Consider the following 25,937-nt stretch of genomic DNA (forward strand, 5'->3'; position numbering starts at 1 on the left):
ACTCACATAACATACCTTTTCAGGACTAACTCCCACAGCCTGAATCAGCCAACTGTGAAATTCAGCTGAACTCTGAATAAACCAGATAAAACCAGCTTTCCCATATGCCAAATCACAAATTATACAATGACCGTAATTTGCTGTTACAGATCCTTAGCTTAAAAGGAGTAGTTAACAATTGCCACGTGATTCTAGATTGTTGAATCACTTACTACTTTAATGATGGGCCATATAATGCATCTTTTAATCTCATTTATCCCTTTGCCCACTGCTATACAAAAGGAATCTGTGCAGGTTTGGTGGTCTTGAAGATCCCGTTTAATTTACAATGGGAAAACACAACTCCAAAGATTGTAGCCATTCAAAATTTTTCTATGAGGTGCAATTCAACACTGCTGTATGGTAGAGAATTCATATATTGCTTTATGGAAAGAGGAGAATTCATATATTGTTTTATGGAAAGATGGATAATAAGCATATTTGCACTTTATGCTTGCAAAGTACATTTCATTTGCAAATTTACACAATGTCTGATCCTGAGGTTTGCCTTACGTGTCCTGTAAGATCTACCTGGTCTTTTCTGAATATTTGGGAGCAAATACCCTGAAGACGCAGAAAGACCACTTTACTACATCTTTGACCTTTTGCATTGTGAATGGAAGAACAAACAAAAAAGTAATTATGTTGCCTTTTTTTCCCTAGGGTAAAAAACAGCTCTAAAGAGCTCATTATTGATGTCAACATGAAAACAGGAATCTACATACTTCTCTTAAGTGAAATATGTTTTGAATTCATCCAGGCTGATATCAAACCTAAATTTCCAAAGGAGGAAAAAGAGAGCAATTTCTTGGAAAGAAATAACATCAGTATTTCCAAAGAGTTGTATCATCACAAAAATATCTCTAAGCCTTTTGAACACAAAGGTTTTGAAGACCAAGGTCTCGAAGACTTCACTCTTCACAACTTCACTGAAAAGACAGCAAATTTTGGTTTTAACCTCTACAGAAAAATTGCAATGACACATGATAACAATGTCATAATCTCTCCATTTTCTGTGTCAGCTCTCATGAGTGTCTATATGATGGCAGCCACAGGAGAAACCCACAGACAAATTGTAAAAGGTCTAAACCTCCATGCTGTGAAGGACAGAGTGGATCGCCAACATTTACCAGCTTTGTTTAAACAACTGATAGGTAACATCACAATGAATGAAGAATTTCTCCTTGTGCAAGGTGTTCTTTCTTTTATTCAAAAGGACTTCAAACTCAATGAGTCTTTCCTGAATTTATCTAAGCAGTACTTTGATATGGAATTCCTGAAAGTGGACTTTGAAAATTTAACACAGGCAAAACTTTTCATCAATCAAAACATTAACAAAATGACCAAAGGAAAAATCCCAAGGCTTTTTGAAGAGCTGGATCTCCATAATAAAGTGGTGCTTGTGGACTACATTTTCTTTAAAGGTAATTGCTGGTTTTATTTTGCAGAATAATTATTTATTAGGATAACTGAGACTAACTTCAGCTACATTAGGGGGAGTTTAAATGAATTTAGATATCCGTTTTCTCTATGTCTTTATCTAAGATTACTTTTTTCTATTCAGCTCATATAATAGGAAATTATTTTTCATGATAGGAAACCACAATTCTTCTATGCTGTCTTCCATAAAATAGAGTCTCAAAGAGAACAAAAAGGCCTGTATCAAACTCTCTCAGTCCATCTCCAAATTATACCTCTTTATGACGGGACACAATGTTTTATTTTAATTCACCCATTAAAATGAAAAATTCTTAATCATAATAGTCTTAAATGCTGAATACTGGGCATAAAATCATGCACTGATTTAACATAGTACACAAAATCATTGAAGCAAAAAATAATTTCTCTATTTCCATCAAGAATCATCTGCCCCAGGGGAACCCAAGTACCCCATTATATTACCTTACAGGGGGAGGGAACGAAATACCAGTGATGGTCAGAAACCATTCCATGGAGAAGTCAGTGAATCCCCATCCAAAAAACTGGATAATTAAATTAAATACAGGATATGGAACAGCTGGTAGAGAATTTCAGAGAAGGTTACATGTTACAAAAAGTCAGATGCTCACCAGGCATTGATAAAACAAAGATAACATAAATTCTGAACTTGAGTGGCAAGTAACCAACATTAGAAAAATATTTCCCTTCTTTCTGTGCAAATGAAGCAGTTTATTTTGTGGATTACTTTGGGGTTTTTTCTGTAAAAAAATGTATATACAATAAAGAGAAAATATACTGAAATTGTTATCCACTTATCCCAGACACAACTGACAGCCACTTCAACTAGATACAAATATCCTATAGTTTTTTAAACCTTTTAGAACATTTTTCTGAACAAATCTAAACACACATAATGATTTAATTTCTTTCTTTCTTTCCTCAGGCAAATGGGTCTATCCATTTAATTCCAAATTCACAGAAATTGAGACTTTTCACATAAACAAATACAGAAGTGTACAGGTACCCATGATGTTCAAGTCAGATAAAATTAATTCCACTTTTGATGAGAACTTAAGATGCACTGTGATAAAGATACCTTACAAAGGGAATGCCCACATGCTGATTGTTATCCCAGAAAAAGAGGGAGACTACATTTCAATTGAAGACCATCTATCTACAGAGCTTGTGGAATCCTGGCTTGGAAACATGAAAACCAGGTATTGTTTTGACACCCATGGGGCCCTAATGTCTGATGTCTACTGCAGCAAAGCAACAAAGCCCAGCAAAGATGAGCTGGTCTTCCTAAGCCTTTTCCCATGGTAGCATCTCTGTGGCAAGAGGTCTCTACAAAGTAGAGGTCCTCTAATGGCCTCTCCACAGCCCAAGTGGCATGTGAAAGTTGTGACCCAGATGCAACAAAACTTTGGCTCATCTCAGTTAAAAATGTGATGGTTCTGTGAGAGAGGGCGTGAGTCTTTCCATATTCTTCCTTAGGTCTCCTCTCTCCTTAAATTTAGTACTGCCAAACAAAACCCCCTATAAATCTAGACATTTATTAAACATTTCTTACTAAGGGAAACCCAGAGGAATTGATAAATTTGAATATAAAAATGTAAACCCAAATGATTCCTGTGAAATGTAGTTCCTGAAGTGAAAATTCTTTTCACCAGTCAATAAATTAGTGTGTTGCTCTGGTGTCAGGGCACTGTGACTGCTGGTGAAAGTATTTATACAGAGAAGGAAATTATTTCTAGCATCACTGGCAGCCAACAGGTTAGCAATTATTTTCTGCCAACTTAATGCCAGCAGAGACTTTCCAGTTTTTGTCCCTTTTTCTGTGTAAAGCTTAATTCCTGAGTAGTATGCATTTCAGCAGTCAAGTGACCATTTGCATTAATTTTTCTTTTTAACAGAAAAGTGGATATTTCATTTCCAAAGTTTAAACTAGAGCAAAAATACAAAATGAAGAAACTGCTTCAAGGTCTTGGAATTAAAAAGCTCTTTACACGTTCAGCAGATCTTAGTCATCTGACAGATCACGAATATGTAGCAGTTTCACAGGTAAACCCACTAAAATTATTTGCTATTTGGATTATAATAGTATATATTAACAGCCCAGCCAAGATGGTCATATAGATTTATAGGGACACTAACAGTACCTCATCTGCCAGGTATGTGCAATCTACAGATCTTAATCAGGATGGATCCCACTTCAAGTATGAGGTGTCTAGAGGAAAGGGGAGTGACATCTCATAGGTGCTCAACACCTCCCAGAGCTAACCCATCACAGGAGAAAAGCTCTGCCTCAGGAGGAATATGGTTGGCAGGGAATGAGCACAATTTCACAAAATTGTGAACAAATAAGACATTGTAAATGAAAGGCAAATGGCTAAAGCCCGGGCAAGGAAGGAAATTCAAGGAAAGAATTTCTCATACAAAGTCCAGAGACAGTTATATGTCTCAAAAAATAAAGAAACTTAGAAAGTTTAAATAATAAAATCTCAAAAAGGTAACAGTGAGGAAGAGAAGTCAAAGCACTACTGTTTTTCCCCACTATATACCATGGCAGAGAAAAAGCAGAATCTCACAGGAAAGGGTTGGCACAATATAGTTGCACTCCAACCCATACAGATGTTCCATTTTGTATGCTGAAACTTTCAAAGAACCTTTAAACAGGTAAAGGCAAGGGCAGTGAATGGCCAAGAAGGCAGGAACACAGCCCCACAGAAAAAGAGGAGCAGGAAGAGAGAGCACAGATGAATTTCAGAAGACTGATGGAAAACAGAGGTAGAATGAGAAGCAGAAGAGAATGGAAGACAAAGGACTTGTTGATCACATCAGTATCAAGAAGGAATAGGTCTATGTGGCCAGGGATGTCTAATGAAAAAGAAACAGCTAGTCTATAAAAAGGACAATTTGCTGATAATAGAAAAGTCGCAAAGACTCTCATACTTGCTCTAAAGGTTTTCAAAATTGCAATGGCTTGAAAAAACAACCTTTCTGAGAAGATCTAACATCCTAAGAATAAATATTTAATGAATAAAATTGCAGTGATTTTCAGTTTGGTATGAACAATTTCACTGTTGGGAAATATAATGGCTATCTGCAGCACTTTTCTCTCTTCCTCTTGATCATGTAACTTTCATGCTGATTCTCAGCAGTTAACTCTATTGTGTTTTCAAAAAATCACACTTTAACAGGAACTGCTAACTGATATTAGAAGCAATATGTGCATCAGCTACAAAGTGCCGGAGGAGCATCCTGTCCCTGGGAATTGTGAAAGACAAAAATATTATTTAAGAACATGTAGCAGAAACCTCAACACTGACGAAGTCCTTCAACTGTTTTCACATAAGTAATTCCTAGAATTAGGAGTTTAGGAGCTGTAAATCCACTAGATGACCAGGCAGTTCACCAGTACAGACACTAACACAGCACAAGCACTCACAGGTATAAGCAGGCTGAAAGAACAAAATGGAAAAAATGAAAAAATGAAAAATCAGATTCTGCCAGGCTGCAATTTCAGTGGGAGTGGAAAATATTCAAACCAATGCAGGGCTGTACCTCTTTGCTCTACATATTTAGTCTGTGCTACTGAATGTACAAATTACAAATATACAGGCGAAAAAACAAAGACTGGTGCATTTCCCTAAGCTCTCACAAAATCAGCTGTGAATGACATATCCAGCCAGTCAGTGTTTGTGACTGGTGAAAACACATTTCCTGCAACTGAGAAACTCCTTTGCACAGTTAGTTGTCAAAGAGGAGCACTCTACACAAAAAAAAAAAAAAAAAAAAAAAAAAAAAAAAAAAAAAAGCAATGGCTGTTTCATGCAAAACCCCCAATCTCAAGTGAGGTCTGTGCCCAGAAATGTGGAAAAGTGCAATCACTCCTGAACTGGCATCCACACTGTGAGCCTTGTGGGCATAGTGGCTGTGCTGACTCCTCTACCAGTCTGACAGAGGTAGATTGCACTGAACTGCTCATTTTAATCCTTAACAGAAGCCTACCTCAACTGAATGCCTTCAGCTGGAAAAATACTCTTCATGTTAGTATTTACTTCTGTCACATCCTTATTTCTGCCTTGCACTTCAGGTTGTCCAAAATGCAGCTATTGAAGTGGATGAGGAAGGAACTGAGGCTGCAGCAGCAAGTGGCTCAGAAATAACTGCATTCACAGTGCCTCCTGTCATCAAAGTGGACCGGCCATTCCTCTTCATGATTTTTGAAGAAACTTTTAAAACATTACTGTTCATTGGCAGGGTGGTTGATCCAACAGAAATGTGAATAAAGGTAATAGTTTCTATTCTTTGGTATGTAAGAGGCTTTATTTTTATGAATTTATTTTATAATAAAAAGACACTGAAATTTGAAATGTGAAAACCTGTTCTGTCTCTCCTAGCTAGCACTAGGTCATCCTAGCAATATTTTATTAATGCCACACAACAACCTAACTTCATTAAGGCTCAAAGCAACAAAAATGTGACTTGTAAAATCTACCTTTGGTAAAAGAAAACCCAAAAACCACAGAAGTGAAATTTCTAAAATCAGTATTTTAGTGATAAATCTGAATAAAAAGCCCCATTCAAATGCCAAAATATTCAGGAAGTTCATTCCCAAACACTGCAGATTCCTCAGTGTTATCTCCTGTTACAAAGAGACTGAAGAGCCCAGTGACCTCAATGTTAGCAGAATTTTGCCAGTTATAAAAACAGAAACAGTATCAAGTCCTAAAAGAGAATTTACAACCTTTGTCTAGAGATCTTTATTTTATTACTGTAGAAAATAAGTCTATCATGAAGTCTACCTTGTAAGTGTGACCTCTTTCAAAGCATTTATGCAGGCTATCAAATCACCTCATTTTCTCAGAGTACATAATGTGCCTTAAAAATTCTTTGAATTAAAAAAAAAATAGTTCTGAAGAATAACTTAGGTATTCTGATTTTGGAAAATCTGGCCTTATTATTTTATAGCACAAAGATAGACCTCTCCTAACCCCAGAATTTCTACCTGTAATATCATCTAGACACCAGGGTGAACTGTAACTGAAATAAGGAGACTTTGGTAGGAAAAAACATACCTCTGTTAAAGTGTAATAAATCTATTCACAGAGTTGATCCTAAAATCCAAAAGGTGTTGCCATGATGTTTCAGAAAAATATTTCAGAAATATTTTCCGAAAAATATTTCCATGATCTAACCACAATTTCCTTTATTCAACTAGAGCAGTGCAATGACAAGATCTTAACATATAATAGATTTTAATTAGCATAGTCCTATGTATAAAGAAAACAATGCAAAAAGCTACTTCTAGGTTTATGTAACTAACAGATGTCAGCATTATTCTGCTTGCTCATACAACCTTCACAAAATAATTGCCCAAAAAGGAGCAGAAGACTTTTCAAAATCATTTGGCAAGGAACTTCACAGGTGTCTATCAGTAAACACAAGATACCTCTGCTAAAGAAGATACAAAAGATACATTATAGGATAAAGCTGGCAAATCTCTAAAAATCACCTCAGTTACCATTTGGTGTCTGCCCACAAGAGCGCAGACACTGATGTACCCCACTCGCAAAAGGACTTTGGAGGCAGGCTCTGCTATCTGACTAGACTGTGAAGGTGCATCTAACCTAACTCCAGACTGCATCACAAATGTATCCAGAAAGAGAATCACTCCTCCTGCCACTGGTCTATATGAAAACCAACAAAAGCCACTGCACAGTTGACCTTCAGCTGTTATTCCAGAGCTACAGCTGACCAGCAGGTATGAACAGTGAACTGAAGGGTTCAAATACATGGGTGCTGCTTAACAGAACTAACCCAGAAGTAAGTGGCCCCTAAAAAGACTGCTTGGATGGAGGTCTGTAGTGCAAAGGACTGATGAAAGTATGCACAAGACAGCAGAGGTATTGCACAAGGAAAATGCCCAGTCCAAAAATGTCTAAACAGAGCGTTTCAAGATTACATTGAAGGAATTCTAAGTTATTGAGTAGAGCATGTGTTATCAGCATTAAGTAAATTAATCACTTTAAAATGACAGACACTGACAGCCAAGAAGGAAAAAAAGACTGTTTACAGAACTCATTATCTGCTTATTACGGGGAGAAAGAAGTTCAATTTTCTGAACTTACTGGTTGTCCTGCATTGCTCTGCAAGGCATCCAAAGAGCAAACACAGTTTTGAGTCCTGTTCTACAGCTGGCTACTGATGATCTGAGTTTGGTCCCTCCCAAAGGTCAGAGCCTGGACAGTCTCCTGTGGCCCACAGGTGAGCAGCTGTAGCTGCACCTGAGTCAGCTGTGCCTGGGGAACTGGGAGTGTCTGCTTGCATCAATGAACCAAAAGCAGAACGCAGGAGGAGCCAGCCCAGGTCATCTGTACACCTCTGTCAATACTGAATGTTAAACATCATAAAACTCAAAGAAGCTTTTAAAGAAATCTGTGATTTACAAGATCCTGCAGAACAAACTGAAAAATGAAGTATTTCCACAGAACCCAAACAATTCCTGTGACTTAAGACAGAGAATACTTATTGCTAAATCTAACTGAGGTGTAGGAAACTTAAGCATTCAGACAGTGCTTAATCCAAAGAAACATTTTGTACTTTGCACAAGACAGCATACAGCCAGCATTAATATTATTTTAAATAAATACCCTCCATAGGTAAGTGCTTTTATTTATTTTAATTATAAAAGATGCCCTGAGAATTTTTCTTTCAAGAACATGCATGTACAGCATTGTCCTAGGTTTTATTTTGAGTAAATCATCATTCATGTTTTTACATTATAAAAAGTAACCACACTCACATATGCATATACACAGACCAGATCATCTTTATCATACACCAATAAATTTTAAAAACCATATACTTCTGATATCAATATATTTATGCTGCCTCCATTTTGAAAGAGAAGCTGACAATAGCTTCATAATCTCTCTCAAGTATTGGCATAAATAGAACTTTTCAAAATATGATTGCATGTTTTTCCACATAAATTTTGTTAGAAACATTAGCATTAATACAAACAAATGCAGATGACATCACTGAACCATGACAGCTTGAAATAGCAGCTGATTAAAAACTAGATTCATTATTACAAATTATTAAAGTGAAAATACAATTTGAAATACTAAAATTAAAACAAGTATTTTTACAACAAAACTTATGAAATAAAAGCTTTTTTTACTTCATCTGGAGACATTTGCTTTTAGATTGCTTTGAAACTTACACAGGATTTTTATGAACTTAGTACTTGTAAAAACATTAATTCCAAATTCACAGCACAATGCTTCAAAAGTCTATGCTTTTTTTTAATGGTTCTGGACTTTGGTCTGAAATTAGGTTTGCAGATTCTCTAAAATGTGGGATTCCTTTTTCATATTCATAACAATTCCTTCTATTTCTTCCTTAAAATATGGGAGCTAAGGGTTGCTAAGATTGTAAATCAGCCAATTAAATAATGGGTATGTGCATTCTAAATCCAAGACTTCAAACTACAAAGGCATAACTGAAGAAAACAAAATCTTCTCCTTAGCTGCAGCAGTTAAGAGTACATAGCTGAAGTTAAAGTTCATATCATTTCACTATGATGTCAGAATTCTGCAACCATTACATTGTTTATCAGAACATATTTTCCAGCTTGGAATTTTATTTAAAAGATTAATTTAAAATTTTTAACATTGCAGGATGCATTTTATTCAGTCCAGGCATTAGAGAGTCCCATCTGCTGCTCCCACCTTATCCCACCAGAATGTTGCTTCCTCCAGTCTCTGGTTCCCTCATTTTTCAGATGATCTAGGAGTTTGATTTTCTGTTTTTTCTTCATACAAAAGAAGAAACACACATAATATGTTGTTACTATATTATTAAATTGCATTTCATACTAAACTGCTATTGTGCAGAACATTTCAAACATAACTCTTAGCTGCTGTACTTTAAAAATTAAGAGCTGTTCTATTGCACTCAGTGAAAAAGCCAAATGGATATATTCTGAGGGCAGTCTTCTGAAGAAGGGTGAAGTTCTCCATTCAGGTGTCTAAAGAAGTTCTTGTAGAGATGCATCTGAGTGAGATGATTAAGGTGGCACAAGCAGTCTATTCATGGCTACAGAAAGTGCCAAAAGTCTGGCACATTGCACTGTGATTTCTAGGTGTTCTGTTGACCACAAGGTCTTTTGGATAATTTCTGGATTTTTCATGCCTTAATTTTTTAATCTTTAGATATACTGTTTTTCAGTTTCAAATAGCTGTAGCTGTCAATAAACAACTATTTGTATCAGACAGAAATATTTCCAAGATGGGCATAGCATTTAGAACCCATGGAAAAACTAATTTGCATCAATATTTTACATTATCATTTACAAATAACACAATATATTGTTCTGTTTCACAGCTTTAAAAATGCTGAATATTAAAAAACTGAATATATTATATGATAATATATCAGTGTCAGGATACCTACTATCTTCATCATAGAAATGGGACACAAAACACAAGCCAGTCCCACTGGAACTGGGAACTTCCAGCATCTTAAATGTCATGATGAAAACATGATTAAAAGCTGTAAGTAACCAACTCCAAAGGTAGCAGATCAGTGGCAGAACTATTTCCATCTTGTGCTTAACTTTCTAAGCAATTATATGACTGGATGAAAGACATTATTTAAGGTACTTATCTTAAACATTATACTGGTACATGCACCAAACTGGATGTCTTATAGGTCAGCTGTGGACATCTTATAAAATACTGGTATTTATTTAGTTTTATTGTTGCATAAAAATTAACTTAATAATAATAAATTAGCATTTTCTAACAATAAATTAGAAATATAATTTTTATGCAACAATGAATCTGTTCCCTCTTTTTACAAGATGGAAAACCTGTACCACACATCCTTGAAGAAAGTTTTGATTAAAAGTGAAATCAAATCAATCAATATTTGTATGTCTATAGGCAAGATGCAAAATACTTAAATGCTATCTATTAAGTGGATATATTCATTGACAAATCTATAAAGTTTCTAAATAGTTTTAAACAATTGCATGTTGAACATTGCAATCATACTACAGCAATATAAACTCAAGCAAAACATCTTATATCTAACAATCTAATAAAGCTGAAAACATTCAGAAGAATATAAAGCTACATAGCCTAATGATAGAAGATCAGACTGCTTGATAGAACACAGTGTTCATGATTTATGTCAATGTCTGCACTAGCATGATTCATGATCTAACTGGCAACTCTTCAACAGGAAGTCAGAAAAACTTCTCTGCTCTGCATATTAAGCAAGATCTCTTGTGGGACAAAGTACTCAACCAGTGCTTTTTCTGATTCTTTCTTATTCCATCAGGTACTTGAAGCAGGTAGCCTTCTCTTTTGTGATTCCCTCTTTAAGTTATATGGGTGCTGCTTTAGCATAATTCTGGCACTTCCTATGGCCTAAGTGTTACCTAAGAGCTAGCAACTGACCCCTACACTAAAACAATACTTCCTTGTCACCTGCTTGTGAGCACTGGATCATGATTTACTATTTCTTTTCTTGCAGCTGTATTATTTTCAAAAAGAGATAAACTTTTATTGGCACATACTTATGAATTAGTTCAAACTGAATGTTTGAATGCATGAGTGTGGTAAGAAAAGACTTCAGTTCTCCACCAAAGTAACTCTGAGTTTTGAAAGATTCCTGGAGCACTATCATACATGAAATGAGAAATTCCTCATCCCTGCAAACTGCGCTACATTGTCAAAAGTGAATACTTGCCAATATTCTGTAGAGCAATTTTATAGGAAATATTAGGCTTAAGCAATTAAACAATATTTTATCCAAACATATACCACTTCAAACTAAGAATCATTCATTTTATCTGCTTATACTTTAATTATTGTGTTTCTGCCCACATATTTACTTCCAAAAAGAAACATATTAGAAGTTACCCTACTCAAGTTGCAGCGCCAAGAAACCAAAAGTTAGGTCTTGCCAGAATTAAGATGGTCAGTGCAAATTTTAACCACCACATACATGAATCTGCATGATGATGCAGTCTAAGAAAACACCCAGATATTATTTTCTCACCTTAGTGAGTTTTCTGCCTTAGTCAGTCCACCAAAAGTGATGCTCATTGATGAGCATCTATTCAATCGTACCTCTCACTGTATAACTGTCAAAGTCTTCTCACAGTTATTTCTGTCAGCTGCTTATATATTTGGATATCAATTTTTTCCATCATTAAACTTAGAAAATAATGCTTCCTTGAAACTGACATTTTTGCTGTTTTGTTGTTGTTTCTTTTTCATTTAAGTGTGCATATATTTAGCACCAGGCCTGACTTCCTGAGTAAAAGATAAAGAAGTACAGCTAAACATGGCTGTGATTGAATGCATTTACCACCAGACATTCCTTAATATCTCCTTATAGAGCTGCTTCATTTTCTTATGAAAACAGTTAAGTATTGGGTCAGTTTACAAATGAGTAGTTGAATCTGTAGCACAGCAGACATTAGACCAACCTGAGAGATGTCTTTTCCCATAAGAACACAAAATACTAAAACTCTTATTCAGAATTAAACGTAGGACGTCCTAAGCTTCCTCTTTTTTTCCCAAAAATGTTCTTATTCCCCTGATTCACCCTCTTTAGCTTCTGACCCTATGCAACTCAGGGACTTTCTGAACAAGACAAAGCACCCAGATCACTGCGTTTGATCAGATACCTACTTTCAAATACTCTGCTCTTAGGGTATTCATTTGGGAATGGTACATAGAGACTTGAAGCTGTGTTTCTTACATTCCACTCTCCTGCCCGAAGACAAAAGTGCAAACTGTCCTGTGTGAGCCTTTTCCTGTCCCTCTGTATTTAGACAAAAGATACCAGTTTTATTTTAAATGAAAGACAGAAAAACCTTTGAAATTTGGAAACGTTTTACGTGATAAAAAAATATGTCTAACTAACCTTTGCACCTCACTGCTTCGTGAATATTAATCCATTCATTTTCCCCAAATCCTTGTGGGACAGCAAGTAATTAGAATTTCTACAGATTGCTAAAAATATTTACAACATTTGAACTAATTTTCTGGTTTTAAAGCAAGGAGACGAGGCACACAGTGATTGGGGTGAAAGAAAATGAGGTTTTGAGCACAACTAATTTTTTAAAGTATGTAGCACTCCATTACATTTTATGTTCTCAAGATAAATGCCCCATTTACTTTAGAGATAGCTGAAAATGTCAGCATGTCTACTAATCTAACTGCTGACTTTGAAATGGTGCACTTTTAAATAAGTGACCCCCTAATGATCACCTATAAAAAGTCTGAAGTACTGTGGGTAGCATTAAGAGAAGCCATTAGACACTGGCAAAGACAGGGACAGAGGGCAAAGTGATTTGGCACCTTAAAGTACTATTCCTGTGAAGCCACTTACTCAACAGAGGCCATCTGCATTCACCACTTACCCTCCAACCTTCTCCACAAAATAAAAGCAGTTTTAAAAACTATAGGTCACTATGCAAGCTTGAGTTCCTTCCAGAAAACAATTTATCTTGTACAGTGAAGATGGTAAAATTCCAACAGAAAAAAAATCCAGTACACAAGGAGCTAAATGAATATTGTCCTGAGAATTTCTTTTTTTGTTTGTTAAAGTTTTTAGTGCTTTATTTTACAATTTAGTAATTTTTTTAACTTAAAATCCTGACTAAAGCTGGAAAGATATTTTGTTTTATTTTTTAAAGGAAACTGAAAATACAGAAGTGAAAAAATATGTTCATCCAGCTATTTAATTCACCAAAACAGACCATCACTATTGTTTCCCCTCTCTACCTAGCAAACCAGTATGTTTTCTTTTTCCTATCTTAGCTTCCAGTTTCTGTAGTTTCTGTTACATTGAAGTCTACTTTCCCAGACTCCCTTTCTTGCTGTAGCTGGCTCCTTCCCTTTCTCCATTCTGCCTTGGCTAAGAATGCAAATCTCTGCCAGCAAAGAAAAGTCTCAGTTTGAGCCCACAAAATTACAGCTAGTCCAATGACAGTAATTTAGTTATAGTGCAAAAGGAATCTGCAGGGAATTTGCTGCTAGAGTCTACAGAGATTTGGGTGAGTGTGTGTCACGTTGATTTTGTATGACTTACAGTTTTAGCACAGGAGCAAAAAATACATCTTTGATTTTGTTCTTGCAAAATGCTGAATAGCACTGGCTGATGTTTAAAGGAAAGCAGCCTGAGGGAGATGCCTAGCATTGAATTTTTGGTTTTTTGTAAATGGTAAGGCAAAGAAGGCAGCATTAATAACAAATACCAGTACCAGTTCATCATAAGTCTCAAGATTCATGATGGCATTGTTACATAATGATAAAACATATATAAGTCCACAAAAAGAAGGAAAATCAGAAACTAAGTAGTCTAAAAATACTTCTATTTCTCCAACTACAGGCAGCTAAATCACTGTGACTGTAGTTATTACATATCAAAGGCACAAACCTTCACTTTTTCCCATTCCACCCTCTCGATTATATACCAGCTGAATGCAAATATGTGCAGGAGAAACAATGTGAAAGACTAATTAGAAGGTAATGCCATCTTAGAAACACTTACAATTGCACACACCACACTTCTACCCTGCTATTTTAGTATTTCAAGATCTGTGTGCAGAAGTATAATAAATACAGGCCTAATTTTACATGGCTCTTCTGAGTTCCCTTTGAAAACATTACCCCTAGGCTCAGTTTAACATCTTGTCAACAACTTACATGCTCATCTTTCGGGACAGACTCTCCTTGTTCCCATTGCTCTTTTGGTCAGCTGAGTTGAATAAGTTGCAAGAAGAACTGGAAGGGAAGGCAGCATTCCCACTATTGCCAGCAGCATGAGTCCTGAATGAGTCATCTGAAACACAGAGGGGCACCTTAGACAAAGAACTTTGGTTGAAAACACTTCACAGAAAGTAAACAGAATGAACTGTTTTTCCTGTGACAATAGTGGCTTATTTCCTATGGCAATAATCCAAAATTTTAATTGAATGGTTTCTACTTAATATTTCTTCAAGTATTTTTATTAAAGAGCCCCACTAAATAACTGAAATACACATTTTCAACAAAAATATTCATACACTTAATGTATGTAAAGAGTGGGATTTCTTGCACCAATCTTTAGCTGCTTAAAATTTAGCTATTTAATGTAATTTAATTGCCTAGTGGTTAATGGTAGTGAATTGAAAGACAGGTTTCTCTAGGAAGCCATTCATCTCAGTCTTGTCTTTAATCATCCCAACTCTTTAAAATTTAGTAGACAGAACTGCAAACAGTAGTTTATCTCTCTTAATTCGGTAGAATTTTTACATAATATTCATTCTCCTCATGTAAAAGAGGCGAGGAAAAACTCCAAACTCAACCTTTTTATGATACCTGAAATTCCAACTAAGACATGACAAACTCAGTTTATTTTTACTATTTTTAAATGTAAATTTAAACAAATGTGTAGGGGGAAAAAAAAATCTGAAAAATACACTTACTAGCTCTTAAATGCCCAAAATGTATATTATTCTGCTTTCTTTAGGAGAATGATATCTTAGAGTACACCTGATATACTCTAGATATCTATGATATCTTGGGTATACCTAATTTGGCCCACATATTCAATAACCAAGCAAAAAAACCCTGAAGTAAAACACATTACAGTAACCTACTTACCACTAAAGGATAACATACAACTCTTTCCCATTCCTGGTACTGAAGATGTATATCCTGTAGCAGAATTTTTACTTTAAAAAACCAAACAAAACAAAATCAAGTTGGTTATTTCTGAAAGTGTTCCTCTCAATTGTATCATCCTGCAGTTTAATAGTATTGGAGGTTATTTCTGAGTTTATATGAAGAAATTAAATGAGAAAGTTGTGCTGAAATGTATTTAAGAAATGTATGAAATTAAATTTAGCAATTCATATTGAAAATTACTTTTAATATATGATAAAAGGCTACATTTATTAACTTAAAAGGAATTCATAACCATTTCTCAGCTTCAGCATGCATTAGATGTTTCTTCCCTCTCAGTTAATCAATTAAACAGAAAGCTGAAAATAAGTCACAATTCAGTGAGCCCATCACTGCTTTCAGAGATCCATGAGCATTGATTTCATAAGAGCTGTCTATTAGCAAACATTTGCCTTTGAGGTAAGCAATGAAGATTATAAAGATACTTAGGACACTTGTCTATGTTGCTGTATTTTGGATGCAGTACTTGAGTACTGAAAGATTGGCTTCGAACCAGCTTGGATTTTTTTTCTTCTTTGCCTAAAATTATAAAGAACATTTTTAAATATGAATATTGAATTTCCTCAATAATTAAGAACACTTTCAAATATATTTTTCTGTCAATGTATGGTAAATGAAGGAACGAGATTATTTAAATACTTCAATTAAAAAAACAACTTAGGTTATTATTTATATATTACAGAGTAAAACAAAACTAGAAACCATAGAAAATGCATTCAGTTCTAGGAGAAGTATCTTTTCCTCTGTGCAGCAGGAGTAACTTGGGTCCACAGATGTCAACAGCAGCTTTGCTGGGGTTTAACCTGATGGTGTGAGATCAAAGTGTTCCAGGTGAGTTTTTGAACTATTCTTACCTGCTGATGTACCAGAAGAGCTTCCAGAAATAGAGAGATTGATACTTTTTGCCAACACTGATGATGTTTTACTGTCTCTACCTACAAAAAAAAAAAAGCAAAACAAAAAACCATCCAGTAAAATCCCTTCCCTCTTAAAACTTAAAGTTTTATAAAAGAAAGAGATGATATAACATATCAGTCCTGGAGCAAAGAGTAATACTATCTAATCCAGTGCTACTAGCACTTCAGAAATACCACAGAAAAGTACTTACACTATATCCCAAAATGAAAAATAACAGAGAACCAAAACTGTAATGTGTTTTATTAATAAAGCCAAAATAAAAACATTATATTATATATACTAGATTATTATATTAGATATAATATATATTATATTATATATAATATGATCCAATTTTTCATCAACAACTCCAGAAATACATAAAAATAATTTTTATATCCAATTTCTAAATCTCTGTTTATTGTATAAAGTGTCTCTTTCCTGCTCCTTTCTCTACTGCCTTTGTAGGGGTAAAGCATGCATAAACATGTACACAAATAAACAAACTTACGCTTCTTTTCAAACATTTTATCATTAATATTTGTCGATCTTCCTTCATTTTTCTGCTTCTCTTTTTCTAGTTGTTCCTAAAAAATGAATATTTTTCTTAGATATTACTCAGGTAAAAGTAAAAAAAATTGTGTTTCCAAATATCAGTTCATTTCTACTCTCCTGCTAGTACAATCCCTGATGAATATCTAGAGAACCAATGAAGTAGTATAAAAAGAAATCAGGGCACATATCTCATTTAAAAACCCCAGTCTGAAGAAAGCTCACAGTTGAAGTTCACATCTATAACTTATAATTAAAATTATGCCTGGATTTCGGCATTTTTTATATTCAAAAAGATACGGACATTGGCAGCTTGCAATGTAAAAATTTTCTGTAACACACTCTGAAAATAGAATATGCAACACTTTTATTTCATATAATTCAATGAAAATGTTTTTCTTAAATTTTAAGGTGTGTCACATATATTCAAACTTTATAAAGATTTAAAATTAATATCTACAGTTGATAAATGTTTATGACAAACAAAACCAACTATGTAAAATTGTTCAGGTTCATGTAATTTATTTGCCCTTCTGTAATACTACCCAGCCTAAAAATATATTCCATTTGGTGAGTAGATATCACTCCAGCTTCAAAAAGCTATACAATTGTAGCTTATTTTCTATACCATTTTCACAATAAAAATTGTTAAGTGAACTATAATTGCTCTAGTCTGTATTTTTCATGTCATTCTAATTACTACCCAGTCAAGAAAAGAAAGAGGTAATTAATTCAGGTCAGGCTTGCTGGAAAATAGTTCCTACAAAATCAGCGACTAAAATGAAGGAAACGTACTAACATATTCAGTATTAAAATCTTTAGCAGTCAGATACATTTAAGGAGGTTGCATGGCTCTTCATCTGTTTGGGACTGCAGCATGTCCCAGTTCACTGTGTCCCTCTCAGCTTCCCCAAAAGCATGCCTCTCACAAGGCCTTTGTGATACAAAAGGGTGGCACAGATCAGTGGCTATACCATAAACATTCAGGTGCTTTTCTGAAGTGTAGCTGTGGAAACAGGGTAAAAACTGATGTCATCATACAACACACGGTGGCACTGGATGCTCCTCTGCACCAGGCAAACACTTTCAGTATAAAAGCCCTAACTGTATCTACCTGCAGAGTGCCTGAGCCAAGTTCAAGGCTTTGAGTTGAGGGTGTGCATGCAGGTCTGAGAGCCCCGCTGGCTCGGGACACTGGAAGCAGCAGGAAATCTGTGGCTCAGGTATATTTGCTCATACTGACCTGCAATACCCATTGACGTCAAAGTGGACCACAAAGGTAGGAAAGAAGGACATGTTTGGGACACTCCTGAATCTCCTCTGGTTCACTACAAAGAAGTTTATTTACTACAAGTCACAGGAACCATACAAACAATTTTAGGATCTCCTGGATCCTGTCAGCTGCTCAGCTTCTCCCACCTCAGGCTGGAGGGGAGGCAGCAGATGGGAGGACTGCAGTGGTCTAATCTAGGCTTTGTGGAGATGTGGTGAAAATATAAGCTGTGTGCTGAAGTGCCCACTGCACCTTTTGCTTTTCTCTCTTTCCTGGCTAATTAGAAAGCCTGTAACACAGAGCATTCTTCAGCTCCCTTGGGACAAAAGAAGTTATGAGATTAATTTCTTTGCCTAGGGAAGCTGTATGTGAATTCTGAGATGTTTCATTGGTCAGTTTATCATGTTATACATGGCATTCCTCAAGAAACCCCAGTTTGCCTTTCTAATTGATACAGCAAAATTTAGGTAGTCAAGAAAAAAGAAAAAAAATGTTGAGGGACTTAACCCTATTATAAAGTGTAAAATGAAACCACACACAGATAATGAACCTATCAGGTCTCTCCAAAATACAAATTTCCCCTGCCGTAAAATTACTGCCTCATTAATATGGAGCTAGAAACTATTTTAAGATAATGACAGTGTACTGATAAAATATACCATTTCCAAAAGGAGATGTTCTTGCCTCTCTTTTTCTTGATCCAATAAATCATTTTTGTAAAATCTTTTCTGAAACTTCAAAATAAAATCAATAAAAATAAAAAATCACTACATGAAAATGGAAACTAAGAGTAGTTGATAAGTATTAAAATTAGTAAGTACTTACAGCATCTACAGAGATCTCCATTCTGTCCAATTCTAACACTGTCTACAAAGAAAATTAAACCATTATTTATTATTACTCTACAGCATGCCACACTATGTAGCAAAGAATTGCCTTTTCTTCCTACATATTTGAAGCATAGGCTTTTATTTTTGTGGCACAAATGCAGTTTAAAAGCATCAGAGAGTATTCTCAGAGCCCTGCTGAGACTCACAATGAATAGATTCACAGAATATCTGTATGGAAATCAAAATATACTCAAGGAAGCACCACAGCAAGAACAGCTATAGCACAGGCATAGGAACCAGGACTGAAAAAAGCAACTCAGAAAGCTGTGTCTAACTCAGAAGGTTCCACACAAGTGTTCACCCGGTCTCTCTCCTGCAGACTGGCCCACTAAGGAAGCCATCCATCTACTTGAGATATTTCACTTCATGGTTTCTAAATTTGAGACTCAGCATGGACATTCCTTTAAGATGCATTTTTTAAATATTCACATTAAAAACACGTTTGTAACATTTTAAAAGTCTGCAAATGCTCTGTCTGTATATTGTAAAATATCTAGTCTAACAAGATATCCCTGCCTCACAAACCTGATGAGTTTTACTAGAATCAACATTCAATCTTTCTCTAGCCTTTTTTTTTTTCATAAATGGTCATTAAGCCAAAATCTTGAATTTGAATCACTACAAAATAACAGCAATATAAGTAACCAAGGAAACATTAACACTCCTAAATTTCACAGAACATACTATTCCACATCATGTTTTAATTGTTCAAAATTACATAATAGAGAATGGAAATTTTTAATCTCCTGTTCTTACATTGAGAAAATCCACAGAAAGCATAACTTTAGTCATCTTAACTTTCAGTGATAAACCCAAGATTAAATGCTGCTTAAAAAGAAAAACGCTTACTCTTTTCACAATAGTCAAGACATCTTTGTCTTTCTCTTGACACAGAAGTTTCCTTATACATAATTCCAACTGCTGAAGTAAATGTTTATCAGTGGGAATCTTCAGAGTAGATTTCACTTTTGGCAACAAACAGCATAGCTTCATTCTACAAAAAAAAACACCCCAAAGAGACAACCCAAATATTCACCTTTTAATGCAGATGCTTAACATAAATCACTAATTCTCAGTGCATTGCATGCTAGCATTTGACACAAAGTAACTAAGTGGTCTTATTTTTCAGAAGTGATTGTGGCTTACGTATTGATTCCAGACATTTTGTTTTCAAAAAATCTCTATAGATCGTGAATACAGCCCATAAACATCTTTGGTTTGTCAGTTTAAAATCTAGAAAAATAAGGAAGCCTCCAGATTTCCCAAGTGATATGCAGACCTAACTTTATCAGTTACCTACTGACCTGCTTCTGGGATTTTCTAGCACCATTCCCATACTCTCCTGCATCTTTAGTCATTCTGAAGGCTCTTTATGTTTTTACTCAAGTTCCATTATTTAAGCCAAACATAAAGCTTATAACAGTATTTCTTAATATATTATTTAAAGCTTTTTTTTCCTGTACACTGCTACATATTCTACATACCTGACATTTGCCACTGGGTCATGTGTCAGTTCAAGCACAGGTAAAAAGAAGTATTTACAAAAGAATGATTTTGAAAACAGTTCCATAATGAATTCACAAGTATCTAAAAAACGAAGTCTGTTCCAGTAACTTTTTCCTTGGCCCAGTTCTGAAAAATAAAAATTTGCAGATATTATCTGTCAAGTTTTCAATGTCAGATAGAAAACATTTCACAGGCTGACCTTTGACTTAAAAGATGATAATCACAGGCATCAAAAGACATATTCTCAACCTATTTCAATTCTTTCTTTTACTAAAAAACTTAACATTCTAAAATCAATTAACTGTGTCAGTGAGCACTTGAAAAAGCAAAAGAGCAAGTGAACTAGCTACAGTGTTAAACAAAGCCCTGGATGCCTTTCAAACCATGTCACAGGAGTATCAAAATTACTGTGTAAACATCAAGGAATGTTAATGAGAACTGTTAAAACTCCTAAGCTATCTTTAAAACACATAGCACACACCAAAACATCAAATTTAGGTGACTGATTAATAAATTAATTTCTGAGATTTATTATGCTGAAGTCTCCAGAGAATTTTACTTCTACAGCAGAACCCTGTTTTTTTTATTGCTGCACCCACTACTTAGTAATTTTGGCTAAAGGAAGTAGGGTTGGAAGGGCCTTGGCATATTATCTGTTTCTGCACTGCCTCTTCCCCAAGCCCTTTACATAAACTTACATAAGCTCCAGCTTATTCCTCACATATGCACAGTACATTTTGCTGCTGATAATATGAACAACTGAATGTCTTCCAAGCGCAGTCCCTCCAATGATGGAAGGAAATTGCACTGAATAAATGTAACTGTAAATAGATCCTCAGCCAAAACCAACTTTCATTTCTCAGAAATGGAGGAAGGATCATCTTACGTTCGATCAGTTTCTGAATAACCTCGTGTCTCTGTTCTTGTTTGCGATTGTAGCGCAAATAAACGCACAGGGTCCGAGCAGCTGCTTTTTGCACCGGCAGGACATTCTTGAAAGAAATAAAGGGAACATAGTTAAACCTGTCTGCAGGAGTATGACTAAAAACATATACAGAATTAGAATAAAAATAGCTAAAAGGTAGCCTAACTTTATGAATTTTTAAATAAATGCCATAACGTAAGGGAGAATTAGGAAGTCTGGCCAATTCATAGCCTGCTTCTTTATTCCTTCTGCCCAACTTGTAGATTTAACTGTTTCATAAGCACCTTAAAATATCCCATGTTTGCAAGGCACCTTCTGTATTGCAGGTGTTAGAAATAAAATTTATTCATTTTCTCTTACAGCGGTTTTATTCTTGAATTGACTTGGTAAAAATTCAGACTCTTAGTTCTAAATAATAATTTAGTTTAGAAATGCAGAGTTCTTTCATAAAGAACAAACACAATGCAATGTATGGAATCAGGAAAAAGCAGGCATATTCCAGAGAAAAAAAGTTTTGATTTAGCTAGAAACAAACTGATGAGCACAAGGAAAGGAAGAAGTCTTGGGTAGGAGGAAAACTGTCAATCCAAATTTTGCTCCTCAAATGGGGTCAAGTTTTCAGCAAAAATTCTCACAGAAATAATGACGGGGTTTGATATACCATATGAAAGGGATAGGACTTTAAGATTAATATAACACAGGAAGTACTACACATAGCAAATATCCAGTGGTCTAACTTGCATTAACAAATAAAAGCAAATGAGAAAGTGACAGGTGGGCTCACATTTGTCAAAATGATTGTCAACATCCTGTGAAGAAAACGGTAATAGATCTGATCACTTGATATGATATGAGGGAGACATGCATATTTTTGTAGTAACTTCTCATGTGTTCTCCATTTTAAAGAAGTTGCTGCTCTCTGTTCTGCTGTTGTTAATGCAGGAATCAAGTCAGGAATAGAGAGTAACTAGAAACAGAATGATAAACAATAATTTTACATTTTCAAGCTGTGTGTCTTGTCACTATGCTTAAAAAGCAAATCACAACAATATAAGAAGGGAAGACTAATACAAAAGCTATTTCAGTACCTAGTTAAATACACTTTCATCTCCAATTCCTTCTCCTGACAAAGGAAAACTAAACACTGTTCTCTATGTAACACCCTTTTACAGATATTAAAACCATTACGCCAACTCTCCTCAGCATTCTCTTTCTCAAACCAAATGAATCCCATTTCTCTTTTATACTCTTAATCTTTGCAGTTATTGTTCTCAATCCCCTAATTAGTTCTAGTAGGAATTAATTTTAGTAGGAATTGTACACCTTTTCTCAGTAGAAGGCAAAGAATTTTCAGTAGCCAAGGTAAATTCCCTTTAATAATAAGAAAAATGTAACAAACTGCCACACCTGACATTACATTTTCTATATGCTATATATATTTACAGCTGTAAAGAACTGACAAATTCAAATTTTTAAATTACACTGTCAACTCTTCACGTACAAGAAAATAAATTTCTTCAGTTCTTACACTGCTGCAATATCTCAATTTATCATACATTTAGGAAGTATGCTCAAAACCAGCATCCTTTCTGTTCCATCTTAGAGGTGAGGAGTCATGCATTAACCATCATCCAGAGCCACATACAATTAAATCAGAAAAAGTGGAAGCTGAGTACAGATTTCTTAATTCAGTGTCTTCACTTCAGAAAATAGATTTCCTTCTAGCAAAAGCCTGAAAATGGCATCCATGAGCAATTGATACATCAGTATGAAAAAATTTAAAATAGGCATTAGCTATTAATCCCTTAACACAAAATCAAGTTTTGTTTTCACTTAACTGTGGTTAATTAGAAAAAGAACATGTATAAACTGTTCATTTCATATTAAGTCTAATCTTTCCATTTTTTTTTAATGGTAAAGCTTATAATGTCAACAATTTTAAAAAATAAAAAGTAGAAACTTCATATCTCTTCAAAGCAGAAACTAATCAGGAAAGCCTCTTCCTACAAAATTTGTCTGAAATTTCTTACTACCCTCATTTAGAAAGAAAATTTGAAAAACCCCATGAAAATACCCACCTTGCTTTCTGATCCATTGTTTTCTCCTCTGTTAGTCATTAGTTCAAGGATTTCAGGAAGGTGACCTACTAGGGCATCTAACACCTATTTAAAGAAAGGCTGCATGAAAGAGGTCTGTAAATCAACTCAACTCCATTTTTAACTCTCACCAACATATCCCTGCTGACACCTTTCAAGTTACTGCTCTCTCATATTGAAAAGAAAATGGAGATTAGTTGCACTGATTAGTTGCATTGATGACTGATATTTTAATGCAGTAAGTAACATAAGCATTACAGATTTTTATTTATGTGATCAGACAAGATTTCTACCTGGAGTAGTCTAACTTACTACCAGAGAAACCAGTATCAGAGGAAATGGTGATTTTTTTCTTGAATATGTCTGGTTTTTACACCCTAAAAAGCCTCACTATGCTTACTGCAATATAACTGATTTGTGGTCTATGCAAGCTACCATGGACCAAAACTCTTTCTGTAAATCTTGATCTTTGAAGCATGCACAACTTCTCTATCTCCTCCTCAAATGCACAAAAAAATGAAACAAAGCAAAACTCCTTGAATCCTCTCAACTATTATTTTAATATAGTACCAAACCCAAAGCTTTTTAGAGTTTTTAAGGTAATAAATAACACAGCAATTAAAACTATTTAGAATTAGTAATTTTTAAAGCTAATAAATTTAATGTGGGTTTACTAAATTCAAACACCTTCCTATTTTCCTCCTTTTTATTCACAGAAGACTGGTGTCTTTATGCACAGTCTGTGCAATAAAAGTAAAAGCTGTTAATCATTTTAAATTGTTACGCTACTATGTTAGTGAAGAGTTATTAAACATGAAGATAATCTGCCTCAATGTAGCAAGCAAAAAACGTTCCAATAAAAGTGTATTACCTCCAGTGACTCATCCTGTAATAGTGTAACCAGTTCTTTATGTATTGTATACACATCAGAATTTAAAAGCTTAGCAACCTAAAAAATGACAGCAAAATAGCAAGGTGAAACATTCCTTAGTTCTATGGCACAACACTACTTTCTTTCTTTACAGCAAGCATGAAGAGACACCGAAAAAAGTGTTTAATATCAGCTTCCTAAAGTTGTGTACTTTCCCACTGATCACATTAAAATATGCTTATATAAAGAACATGAGACAAGAAACAGGTCTATTATCTAACTATGAAACATGCTTTTAGAATTAACTCTATTTCACATTTAACAAGAATTTTTTAGGCTGCACTGCAAGGCTAGAAATTCCCTTGAGGAATATTCAAATGCTGTAAATTAGGAGAGTTAAGACTCAGCTTGCTGTATAATTTACAGAAGATGAAACGCAAAATTTTCTTATCCTGTGCTGGATTTTAAGTTTCCCCAATCTTCCACTTGAAGTTTCCGCTCCTTACTCCTTTTGGTTTTTGACAGTGACTCATGTGATTCATAAGTCTCATGTAAATTTTTAAAAAACACCAGCAGTCCATCTCCATGCTATTAAAAAGCTTTTATAGCTAGCATAACACAAGGAATGAGATTTTTTTGCCACAAGAAATATTTAGATGATGGTTATTTTAATGTTCCTTTAAGCCAAGTGAAAATAAGAGCTTACTTCCAATCAAGATGAAGCTTTAAGGAAATGGCTACAAGGACTTTTATGTTTTGGAAAGTAATCCAGCTAGCAGGGAATGCCATAAATTACTCCTTTTTGCCTGTCAGGTGGTTGCCTAGTTAAACTGTTAAAATTAAATCAACAAGAACGAAATGTACATTTAGACCAAGGTATAATTTTACAGGTTGGTTTGGTTTTTTTAAATGAGCTAAAATACTTTCCCTGTATTCGGGCAGTACCTTAAGAGTGCTATACAGCTAAAACAAATATTATGTAGAATTGATGCTAATTTTACAATTTCAACAATTATGTTGGACTATCATTCATTAAAACAAGACATCAATAAGTAATGAGAACTGGAAATCCATACATCTTTCTTACAATGGTGGAAGTAAAGCCATTTTTCTCTCTACTATTTATTTAAAAGTTTTTAGCAGACTGCTTAATTTACCAATTTCCCCAGCAAAAAAAAAAAAAATGGCATCAAAGCTAAGCTCAAAGACTGAAATACACGAGGGTTATGAAACACATTTTAATTTCTGGAATTCAGTCCATATAGTTAATTTGTACATTTTTTTCATTGCTCTTTACAATCTGACCTAGCAGTAATCTCTTGTAGACAAATATCCCACAACTTCAATAAAATAATGTGTGTATATGGGCGATATACAGAGGTTAGAAGGAACCGAACACCCTTGAAAAACGAAATAATTTCAATACATTTTCTCATGTCTTTTCTCACAAATGTAAGCTTTAAAGATGAAAACAAAATAAAATAAAACCACATGAGCAGTAACAAAGAACCATTGTGGACTTACTTCAAAGAAACTTATGGCCATGGTATATCTGACAGGAACTTCAGGGTCATGACAAAGGCAGAAGAATATAGAATAAAGTTCTAAATGGAAGTTCTTTGGATCCACAAAAACAATCATGGCCTGTGGAAGGATTAATCCTTTTTTAACTGCACAGCTAAAGGATGACA

General features: G+C 34.8%; 2 protein-coding genes across 5 annotated transcripts in view; one reads left to right on the forward strand and one right to left on the reverse strand.

The window, feature by feature from the left end:
- Positions 1-739: 739 nt before the first annotated feature.
- Positions 740-5,767, forward strand: SERPINA10 (serpin family A member 10; the record flags this gene model as incomplete). Its single annotated transcript, XM_084208089.1, has 4 exons — positions 740-1,463; positions 2,423-2,696; positions 3,393-3,540; positions 5,576-5,767. The coding sequence occupies exons 1-4, from the start codon at positions 743-745 to the stop codon at positions 5,765-5,767; spliced, it is 1,335 nt and encodes a 444-aa protein (XP_084064215.1). The 5' UTR covers positions 740-742.
- Positions 5,768-8,158: 2,391 nt separating this feature from the next.
- PPP4R4 (protein phosphatase 4 regulatory subunit 4) overlaps positions 8,159-25,937 on the reverse strand; it is a 59,283-nt gene continuing 41,504 nt past the window's right edge. For 2 of the 4 annotated variants that reach the window (XM_084207445.1, XM_084207447.1), the window contains 15 exons: positions 25,771-25,890; positions 24,247-24,324; positions 23,358-23,441; positions 22,064-22,246; positions 21,241-21,346; positions 20,333-20,480; positions 19,698-19,842; positions 18,784-18,825; positions 18,618-18,692; positions 16,645-16,720; positions 16,091-16,171; positions 15,662-15,755; positions 15,156-15,226; positions 14,217-14,352; positions 8,159-9,301 (listed from right to left, as the gene is read on the reverse strand). In XM_084207445.1, the coding sequence (XP_084063571.1) occupies positions 9,277-9,301; positions 14,217-14,352; positions 15,156-15,226; positions 15,662-15,755; positions 16,091-16,171; positions 16,645-16,720; positions 18,618-18,692; positions 18,784-18,825; positions 19,698-19,842; positions 20,333-20,480; positions 21,241-21,346; positions 22,064-22,246; positions 23,358-23,441; positions 24,247-24,324; positions 25,771-25,890 (1,464 nt within the window). In that variant the 3' untranslated portion in view covers positions 8,159-9,276. Of the gene's footprint in view, positions 9,302-14,216; positions 14,353-15,155; positions 15,227-15,661; positions 15,756-16,090; positions 16,172-16,644; positions 16,721-18,617; positions 18,693-18,783; positions 18,826-19,697; positions 19,843-20,332; positions 20,481-21,240; positions 21,347-22,063; positions 22,247-23,357; positions 23,442-24,246; positions 24,325-25,770; positions 25,891-25,937 lie in introns of those variants that run through there. The other 2 variants (XM_084207446.1, XR_014616215.1) reach the window with 2 other exon arrangements.

The sequence above is a fragment of the Fringilla coelebs genome, assembly GCF_963513975.1.
Source record: "Fringilla coelebs genome assembly, chromosome: 6".
Taxonomy (NCBI): domain Eukaryota; kingdom Metazoa; phylum Chordata; class Aves; order Passeriformes; family Fringillidae; genus Fringilla; species Fringilla coelebs.